The sequence below is a fragment of the Lampris incognitus genome, chromosome 8 (assembly GCF_029633865.1).
Source record: "Lampris incognitus isolate fLamInc1 chromosome 8, fLamInc1.hap2, whole genome shotgun sequence".
Lineage (NCBI taxonomy): Eukaryota > Metazoa > Chordata > Actinopteri > Lampriformes > Lampridae > Lampris > Lampris incognitus.
In genome coordinates this window covers 43,157,847-43,168,515 of record NC_079218.1, presented here as the reverse complement: position 1 = coordinate 43,168,515, position 10,669 = coordinate 43,157,847, and the positions used below count along the sequence as shown (strand labels likewise).

Below are 10,669 nucleotides of genomic sequence, written 5' to 3'. Positions count from 1 at the left end.
AACCTCTCAAACCCCCAGGTGACCTAAACAGCCAGATTAAAATTCTGTTGTTCAAATGATTACAGACCAGGAATGGCATTTATCAGGTAGCATTTCTATTATGTCTACTGATGATGAGGTGATAATCTGTTAGTGAGACATGTTAGCTGCAACACATATGTGGATTCAGGACTTAAAGGATTGTGTTTCCCTGAATTTAGTTGAACTGACATTCCTCCACATGTCTCCAGGCATCCCCAGAGGAGATACACCGGGTGAGGGAGATGGTCACATTGGTTTTGATGGAGATGGAGCTAGCACAGGGGTTACAGCTGGAAGACCAGGAGGGGTAGCAGGAGGCCCGGGTGGTGTAGCAGGACGAGGAGATGGAGTTGGAGCTGGTTCAGGTGGTGCAGCTGTTGGAGTGGGTGGGACGAGCAAACCACCCAAAGGTGCCTATTTTCACGAGATTTTCTATTTTGCTGAGTGTACAGTATTATACGTAGCTGCATCAGAATCTCACTTGTTAAAATGTGAGACTTCCAAAGTATTCATGCACAAGTTGGCCAGTGAAATATGCATAAATATGGGATATATATATATATATATATATATATATATATATATATATATATATATATATATATATATATATATATATATATAATGCATGAGATGGTAGGGGTTTCCCTGTTTGTACCAATGCTAACAAGTTTTTCAGCTGGAAATTTCTCTGTACATTACTACAAGCACAGACATGTGTCAAGACACTATTTTGGTGCATTTTATTCATCTGAAAATCCCCAAATAAACGTTTATGATTAGTGAGGTCTTATTTTACTTTCAGAATTGTATGATCATGATGATGTTTGTACCAAAGTCCCTGCTCACCTAAGATCTTTTTCTATTTCGTGATCCGTTTACAGGCTATGGACCTGGTGGAACCATAACTGGAGATTTAAGTGGGGGGCCTGGTGGAGTAGGGGGGGTCCCATCAGGAGTAGGAACTGGTCCAGGAGGGGTAGGAGGAGGTCCTGGAGGGGTAGGAGGAGGTCCTGGAGGAGTAGGAGTGGGTACCGGAGGAGTAAGAGGTGGTACCGGAGGAGTAGGAGGTGGTCCTGGAGGAGTAGGAGGAACTGGAGGAACAGGTGGAGTTGGAACAGGGACTGCTAAACCAGGAAAAAGTGAGCTATTGGGTTTTTTTGATCTCCTACCTATCTTTTTATTCTCCTAGAGCTTCTAGTCCATGTAATCTGTAGTCCCACCATAGAGTGTCTTTTAATAGGTTTTGTGTATTATCTGTCATAGGCTATGGTATTGGTGGAGCTGGTGGAGTTTTACCAGGTGGAGGTATGCTAACTGCCTGAGATTAACCTGCCCAAGTTGCAGCAAACATACCTGTTATACAGATCCTATCATTCAATGACATTTGTCTTCTTTACTTTTCAGGTATACGTTATCCAACTGGAGCTGGAGCTGGACAAGGACCAGGAAAGCCAGGGAAAGGTACCTCACACCGCCACACTATTGGCATTTCTCTATTCAAAAGATTCGATTTGGCTTAGAAGATGACAGCTCCTACATGGTTCCTATTTCTATTCTTCCTTGCAGTTTCGTATATTCACCAGTTGTGGCAGCTCTAAAGATTTCTTAATCAAATGGACAGATATTTGGTATTTGGCAGAATAGAAAACCAGCAGTACTGGGATTATTGATGAGTTTGTCTTTTCTCCAGGATATGGGACTCTGGGAGCAGGCGGGGCCGGGCCTGGAGGTTATGGCCTTGGTCCTGGGGGCTATGGTGCAGGACCAGGAGGCTATGGTGCTGGGCCTGGTGGTTTTGGCGCAGGACCCGGAGGTTACGGAGCTGTACCAGGTGGCATTGGTGGCCCAGGTGGATTTGGAGGGGTTGGAACTGGGCCTGGAGGAGTGGGTGGAGGCCTTGGAGGGGGTGTAGGTGGAGGTCCCGGTGGGGTTGGTGGGGGACTGGGGGGATACGGTGGTGGAGTAGGACCTGGTGGTGAGTTGACTCTCTTGTCCCTTTAACTGAATAATCAAATACACCAAAAAACAAGATTAAGTGAGACTGCAAAAGATGTGTCACCAAACATTGCGCTGGTTGAATATTGTTCAGCTACTGTTTTTGTTATGCTTCAGGTTCCATATATCCATCAGGTGCAGGATCAGGCACCAGCAAACCGTCTAAAAGTATGAAAAACATACAGACTTTGACTACAGCCACAGTCAGTGATATGCAAAATACATTTTGCATATCACACAAATTGCATCTTCCTTTCTACCTGTTTTCAGGTTATGGTGGAGTAGCTGGTGGTGGTGTGGGATTTGGACCTGGTGGCTATGGAACTAGACCAGGAACTGGTGCTGGACCAGGAGGATACATACCAGGTAGCTATGGGCCTGGTGGTACTGGTGCTGGACTAGGGGGGGCCGGAGCTGGACCTGGTGGCTATGGTCCTGGAGGCACTGGATTAGGTGGATATGGGCCAGGTAGTGCTGGTACAGTTGGTGTCAGAAGCAGGCCAGGAGGTTTTGGACCAGGTGGTGCTGGTACTGGACCAGGTGGCTATGGACCTGGTGGCGTAGGGATCACTCCTGGTGGCTACACTACTGGTGGTCAAGGACTGGGAGCAAGAAAGCCTCCCAAATCAGGTGAGGTTGTTGTTTGTTGTAACAAATTAAGGCTGGGTTCAAACAGAATCGAGTAATGTGGTGCCTTGCCACAGCAGCTTGTGGCAGTGTGGGTGTGTCACTACATGGGCCATTGCGATCGGTGATTGCCGCAATGGGCCATTGCAGTGATCATGGCCCACGCGGGCATCTTCAGTATGATTGCTGGCTTACATGATTGGCCAATGTAGCGTGACATCTCGTTGTTTTGCAGCAAAAGTTGAATCTGGCTCAACTTTCTTGCCAGATGCTGCTGTATTTTTTTGCAGAACCCCTTGCGGCAAGCACTGCCACACCGTAAATGCACTACCCTCATTCAAAATGAATGGGAGGACTGGGTTTTTGATGCATTGCCTGATTCTGTCTGAATTCAGCCTATGGGGAGATGGGGTTGTATTGAAATGTGTTTGAGCACAGTCTAATGATTAAATCCTCTTTACAGGGTATGGCTTATCCTCACTGGGTGCTGGCGGGTATGGACCAGGTGAGACAGGCTAGACCATTGCTTCATGAATACACCCCAACTTACTAATCACTTCAACCATCTTCTCTCTTCATGTTTTTGGTTATGGTTATTTTATGCTAGGTTCCTCAGTATTTAGGGTGTTTGAATTACATCAGCAAGTTCAGCAGTGCTGTAACACATCTGTGCCTAATCCCCAGGTGGAGCAGGTACTGGGCCCAGCAGTATAGGGCCTGGTGGTTTTGGGCAAACAGGTGTTGGACCAGGTGGTGCTGGAACAGGAGCAGGTGGCATTGGACCAGGTGGTGTTGGTACAGGCACAGGTAGCTTTGGACCAGGTGGCCAAGGACTAAGTCGAAAGGCACCTAAATTGGGTCAGTAATAATCTGTATTTAAGCATATAGAATGGAAATGTCCTCAGTACCAATGGAGACATTTGTTGTGCTCCATGTTACATGAGAAACGTGACTAGTTATAAATTGTCTGACTTCAATGTCCATCATTTGACAGGTTATAATAGAATAGCATTCCTTTATTGTCATTGCACAGAGTACAATGAAATTGAGTAGCGATCTTCACAGTGCATTCACAAATAACAAACAGCAATTGAAAATAGAAGAGTTCAAACAAGCTAAATATATAAAAATGAAATATATATATTTGCTGTACCCTATAAAACAATATGATAAAAAAGGAAAAATTATTAGCTGCTGTGATATTGCTCTTCAGGATATTGCACTTTCGCTGAACTGCAGTGGCCTAATAGCCCTTGGCCCTATGGCCCTTCAGGAATATATACATGCAAAGGTGCAGTTAGAATGCAGACATCTGTGCAGTGTTCTATAAATGTAACTGTAAGTATTGTAGTACTAATAGTGTTCAGTTCTCGTATGGCTCTGTGGTAGAAGCTGTTCTTAAGTCTGTTCATGAGTTGATGGACCCGAAGCGTCCACCAGAGGGCAGCAGGTCAAACAGATGATGTCCTTGGTGGGATGGGTCTTTCGGTATGTTGGCTGCTCTACTGAGGCAGTGAGAGCTGAGTAAGTCTTCCAAAGAGGGCAGTGAGCAGCCGATGATCTTCTGGGTGGTACTGATGACCCTCTGAAGGGCTCTCTTGTCCGCTGCTGAGCAGCTGACATACCACGCAGAGATACAATATGCCAGCACACTCTCGATGGAGCAGTAGTAGGAGGACACCAACAGCTTCTCCTACAGGTTAGTTATATTGAGGATCCCCAGGAAGTGGAATCGCTGCTGTGCCTTCTTCATTACCTTGGTGGTGTTGGTAGTCCAGGAGAGATCTTCAGCATGTATGTACCCAGGAACCTGAAAACAGGAACTCTTTCCATATAGTCCCTGTTGATGTTTAGTGGATCAGGGTCTGCACTGTTCTTCCAAAAGTCTATTATGAGTTCTTTTGTTTTTCAGGAGTTCAGGACAAGATTATTCTCTAAACACCACACTTTCAGTCTTTGGACTTCATCCCTATCTTGTCTCCTACTGAGATAAGCCCAACCACAGTCGTGTCGTCCATGAACTTGATGATGGTGTTGGTGGAATGGGTGGGGGCACAGTCATGAGAGTAGAGGGCATAGAGAATGGGGCTCAACACACAGCCCTGTGGGGAGCCAGTACTGAGGGCAAGGGTGGAGGAGAGGTGGGGGTATAGTCTAGCAGTTTGGAGTGGTTGGTCAGAAAGTCCTTGATCCAGTGGCAGGTGGACTGGGAAAATCCTAAGCCAGTAAGTTTAGTGACCAGTCTGCTCAGGACGATGGTGTTAAAGGCAGCAGTGAAGTCTATGAAACGCGTCCTCACGTAGCTCTCCTCGTGTTCAAGGTGGGTCAGTGCAATGTGAAGAGCAGTAGCGATGACATCCTCTGTACACCTGTTCACTCTGTAGGCAAACTGGTGTGGGTCAAAGGTGATGACCGGTGTGAGTGCGACTGCACTGTAGTCGTTTAGGCCACTGATGACAGTCTTTTTGGCAGTGGAAAGATTGTGGCAGACTTAAGGCAAAGTGGGATGATGGATATAGACAGGGACATGTTGAAGATCTTTGAGTCTTCCTTTTTGGAGGGAGCAGGCTATACACCAGGTGATATTTCTCTCTGAGAGATTTTAGTGTCTTTGGTTAAAAAATAAAGTTTTATGTGGTATACTGTTACATGTTAACATTTACATACTGTACCTGTTTTCCAGGAGGGGGACTGGGAGGCCGTGCTGGAACTGGTCCAGGGGGAATTGGGACTGGAACAGGTGGATATTGGCCTGGTGGAATTGGAACCAGCCCAGGTGGTTATGGACCTGGAGGTGTTGGACCAGGGGGCTTTGTGCCAGGCGGTGCAGGAACTGGGCCAGGGGGCACTGGAGTTGGACCAGGGGGCTTTGTGCCAGGCGGTGCAGGAACTGGGCCAGGGAGCACTGGAGTTGGACCAGGGGGCTTTGCTCCTGGTGGTACTGGTGGATATGGACCTGCTGGTCAAGGCTTGGGGGCAAGGAAGCCTCCTAAATCGGGTTATGGGTCAACGCTGGGTGGAACTGGCTACGGACCAGGTAACACTCCAGTGGTTCTTTTACATTTTCTAACAAAAGGAAAAAATATAGTTTATATTGGAACTGTATAGTAGTAGTCTGTGAAACCCATGTCAGTTGAAGTGGCTTCTCCAGGAAAAATGTTCAAATTCATCTAATTTATTTCACATGTAAAAGTTGATCATAGTCCACAATTCCTTGCAAATATTGTAAGAATGGTTACTATTTAAGAAGTCATTCTGTGACTTCTGTGAAAGGAAATTTGACATATAAATAACTTTTCAATAACATTTATAAAAATGTTACTGATTGCTTTATCACATTACTTCATTGATAATGAAATATTTAACTTTTTATATCATTTACCGAATCACATCTGTAAATAAAGATGACATCACATCTATGGACATCATACACATAAATGAAGCTGACTTAAAGTGAATTAACATCTTTACTTTAATGAATTAACATCATTACGGCTTTACGAGTCTAACAAAGCACAAATCATATTAACAGAGGACTTGCAGGATTTTTCTTGTTACTCCACTGTAAAAAGTAATGTGCTGTATGTGCATAATCAAATGTATGCCAATCTGTTAAGGAGGCGGTGTAGGAGGGATTCCTGGAGCAGGAGCAGCAGGAGGTGTGGGTGGAAGCCAAGGAGGGGTCCCAGGTGGGTTTTCATCCCTCAAGGGGTCAAAAGGCATTGGTTTTTATATTTATGCAGTAGTTCCCGAACCGTGTGCTGGTGAGGCCCATGTGTGACCAGGGTTTTGTTCTAACCACACAAATACAGTTGGGAGCCACTGCAAAAATGTTTGTTTTGAATCTGCTCTCTTTCCAGGTGTGTTTGGTGGCGCTGGCTACAGACCAGGTGAGAGGGGTCCCAAACCTGCTCTCTGGTTGTCTCCAGCACATTGCTATAGTCGTGGGAAAATCTTATATCTCCAAAATAACATTAGGAATAAAACAATATAATTTTAAATGGACAACTATTCCTTTTGGGCGGCACGGTGGCACAGTGGTTAGCGCGGTCGCCTCACAGCAAGAAGGTCCTGGGTTCGAACCCTGGGGTTATCCATCCTTGGGGGTCGTACCGGGGTGTCCTCTGTGTGGAGTTTGCATGTTCTCCCCGTGTCTGCGTGGGTTTCCCCCGGGTGCTCCAGTTTCCCCCTACAGTCCAAAGACATGTAGGTCAGGTGACTCGGCCATACTAAATTGTCCCTAGGTGTGAATGTCTGTGTGTATGTGTTGGCCTTGTGATGGCCTGGTGGCCTGTCCAGGGTGTCTCCTCACCTGTCACCCAATGACTGCTGGGATAGGCTCCAGCGTCCCCGTGACCTTGATTGGGATAAGCGGCTTGGAGAATGGATGGATGGAGCTATTTCTTTTAGAACTAATTCAAATGTGTTATAAATGGCTTCATAAGCCCAATTAACACTTGGTGTACTAGAATAATATGGAGTCATGCTATGCTCAATGTAAAAAAAAAAAAAAAGAAAAGAAAAAGAAAACAAAAAGAAGAGTATTGGAGTTATGCGATTTTCACCTGACAACAGCCGTATTTATGCTAACACTAACACACATCCACATGGCTGTAAAAGCCAAAGCATCCAAATCACTCCTGTCTGACAGAGGATGAAAAACACATCAAATTCATCACTTTTCACCCCCCTGCCTGCTTCTGAGTATGCTGCCATGCTACTTAACATGTGATTTCTATACGTAAGAGAAAATATTCTCATTTTGTGAAATTGTTAGTTTTTCACTGTCTCAATCCCTTTATATCCATGCCAACATAGATATCCATAGACATGTTGATGTTCTTCGATTCGTAGGTCCCGCTTTCTCGACATTCTCTGAGATGTTCTGAATAAGCGCATTGTGTTATGTACAGACTTATTTGAAAACTAAAGCAGTTTTTGGAGGATTGTGAGCCTTCAGTTTGCTCAAATGAGACAAGTCCTCGGTTGTGACCAGTAGCACTCCTAATGTTGTGAGTTCTCTGTTTGATTTCCAAACCTGTACCTGTCCAGGTGGCGGAGTAGGAGGGGCAGGAACAGGCGTGGGGGGAGTAGGAGCTGGACAAGGTGCATTACCAGGTCAGTTCAAACAAGTAGTATACCAATACAACACAGACTATGAGCAAGATGTTTTGCTTTTCCTGAAATGAACCAGATTTTGACTGTAGTGTGTAAATTCTCTCTACCCCCACACGTTTATAGAGATTTCTGTTGATTGGAGAGCTAATTAAAATCATTATGTCCAAAATGATGTAGAACTGCAGGGGAACGGCAGGGCTCATACAGTCAGGCAGGTGCCCATCAGTGTCCAGCGCAGGCTGTGATGTGTCTGTTTTACCCTACAGGGGGCGCTGGCCTGGGCTATGGGGGTGGTGGTGTCGCTGGTGGGGGCTATCCAGGTAAGAGCTAACCTCTAATCTCTGATATTTTTCTCTCTCTTACTCTATCTCTCTCTTTTCATGCTACTTCTACACACAACAGTGTAAAATATTTGAAAGAAAACCCAACATGCATGCATGGGTGAATGTAGTACGTACCCATGCAACACAGGATGTGTCAAAAAAATTATCAAATTGTCCTTCAGGTCACCATGATTTGAGGTCTTATTTTGGTGATTGCTGCTTTGACCTGTTTGCAGTCATTTCTTTACAACGATAACAAAAGAGTGAAGGAAAATGGACATTGTGGAGATTATCAGGTGTTTATTATGACTGATCTGCCTGTTTCCTGTTATTGTTCCCTAGGATATGCTGGGGCCGGGCAGAAATGTAAGAAAACTCTCTGTCCTCCGGATTAAACATGTTTCAAATAATAACAAGCTCTTTAACCACGTGGCATGCATGCACATATACAGCCATATACAGTGCACAGCGTTGGCACATTTTTATCCTGTTGAGAAAATATATTCCAGCTCTCCTTGTTTCTGGGTCAGTTTTTTTTTTTTTTTTGCATTTTGAATAAGCTTTACAGAAAGAGAACAATGGTAATAACTGTTAGATTAAAAAAAAAAAGCTCTTTAGTAGTCAGACCAGGCGGCACAGTGGCACAGTGGTTAGCATGGTTGCCTCACAGCAAGAAGGTCCTGGGTTCGAACCCCGGGGTAGTCCAACCTTGGGGTCATCCCGAGTCGTCCTCTGTGTAGAGTTTGCATGTTGTCTGCGTGGGTTTCCTCCGGGTGCGCCGGTTTCCTCACACAGTCCAAAGACATGTAGGTTAGGTGAATTGGCCATACAAAATTGTCTGTGTGTGTGTGTGTGTGTGTGTGTGTGTGTGTGTGTGTGTTTGTGTGCGCGCGCCCGCCCTGTGATGGACTGGCGGCCTGTCCAGGGTGTCTCCCTGCCTGCCGCCCAATGACTACTGGGATAGGCTCCAGCATCCTTCGACCCTGAGAGCAGGATAAGCGGTTTGGATAATGGATGGATGGATAGATGTCAGATCCTCAAGAAAATGATTTAAGCAGTATCATCATCCTGACATAAGGCTGGGAAAGAGCAAGTCGTGTATGCATGCATTTCTTCCAGGTCTTGTTGTTACAGTAGTCTGTGTGATGGTTTTTGTGGTTCAGATGTGTAAAATACCTGCACGCTAACTGTCCTCCACTTCCTTGTTCTCCAGCTAAAGCACAGAAGGCAGCCAAGTATGCAGCCATGCAGGCCTTACTGGGGACTGGTGGTTACAGAGGTATGTATAAACGCAGGCATAATCCAAATATACTGCCAATCAGATCTACAAGTTGCAACCATACAGCACAAAACGGTTAAGAACATATTGTCTTGATGCATGCTCAATAATCCAGGTAAGAATATAAAAGAAGGTTGAATCAGTTCATCTGGATACAATGTTTATTGACATTTGTAAGTCAATTAAACATTGTATCCAGATGAAATGATTCAACCTTCTCAAAGGAATCAGTTCATCTGGATACAATGTTTATTGAAATATGTATGTCAATAAACATTGTATCCAGATGAACTGATTCAACCCTCTTTGATTAAGAACATCTTCTTCCCTCAATGTACGTGGTGTAAGCATAAAAGTCGTAGGTAGTTTGTTGTTGTGGTTTTTCATTATTGCAAGCAATCTGGAACGTGGACGGTACGATTGCCATTCATTCTGACAGAATGTAAAAGAGTGTCATGGGTCAAGCGACCAATGTTTTTTGCATCTCTAATTGATCATCAGGCGCTGGATGCCAGGGTAAATACTGTGGCAGAAGAAGGAAGTGAGAGTCCAACTGAAAGGAACTGACCTCATTAAAGACAGTGGTGCTATTGAGTGATTCAAGAATGTACCGTTTTTGGTTTGTTTTGGTTTGCTACCCACCATAGTGGTATTGATGTTTCTTCACATTTCACGGCGGGGGGGGGGGGGGTCTCTTTCAACTTGAAGAGCAAGAATTAAGAAAGGAAGAATGTGGTGGATACTAAGCTAAAGAGTTTGACTCTACTGTAATACACCTTTCATTTTATCGTTTCACAACATCATTTGTGTGTGTGTGTGTGTGTGTGTGTGTGTGTGTTTTTCGTGCAACAATCAGCCACAACCATGAATCGCGCTGGTGAACACTGATACCCAGGACTCCCACAGGACAGCTGCTTTACACCCATCTGCATGCTTACACACACATTGGCGGGGGGGGGGGCTTCTTCAAGGCCACACTTTGCCCGACTGGGCTGAATTTTTTCCACGAGTCGGTAGCATGTGCAGTTGTGCAGCGCCTGGTCATAGCTAACATTTTAAGGGAACGCAACTCGGAGAATCTGTCCGGTGGCATCTGCAAGGGACGGAGAGGAGGGAAAGATTGACCACTGCTTTTCAGGGCAACTGTGAAAGACAGAGAATCCGTGAGGCGGGGGCAGGGGTGGGGGGCGTTTCTGTGCAGATCAGCCACCATTCTCTGATCCCTGTACGGAAGCATCCTGGCTTTGCTTGTGTTTTATATTTCCACCTGGCCTGAGCATCCTGCAAACCTCCTCAGACGTCA

The 10,669-nt window shown here is 45.3% G+C and overlaps 1 protein-coding gene across 1 annotated transcript; it reads left to right on the top strand.

Moving 5' to 3' along the window:
- Positions 1–4,220: 4,220 nt before the first annotated feature.
- On the top strand, positions 4,221–10,279 carry LOC130117318 (acanthoscurrin-1-like). Its single transcript, XM_056285530.1, has 8 exons — positions 4,221–4,345; positions 5,330–5,683; positions 6,264–6,335; positions 7,699–7,764; positions 8,031–8,084; positions 8,430–8,453; positions 9,301–9,366; positions 9,868–10,279. The coding sequence occupies exons 1-8, from the start codon at positions 4,288–4,290 to the stop codon at positions 9,909–9,911; spliced, it is 738 nt and encodes a 245-aa protein (XP_056141505.1). The 5' UTR covers positions 4,221–4,287; the 3' UTR covers positions 9,912–10,279.
- The last annotated feature ends 390 nt before the right edge of the window (positions 10,280–10,669 follow it).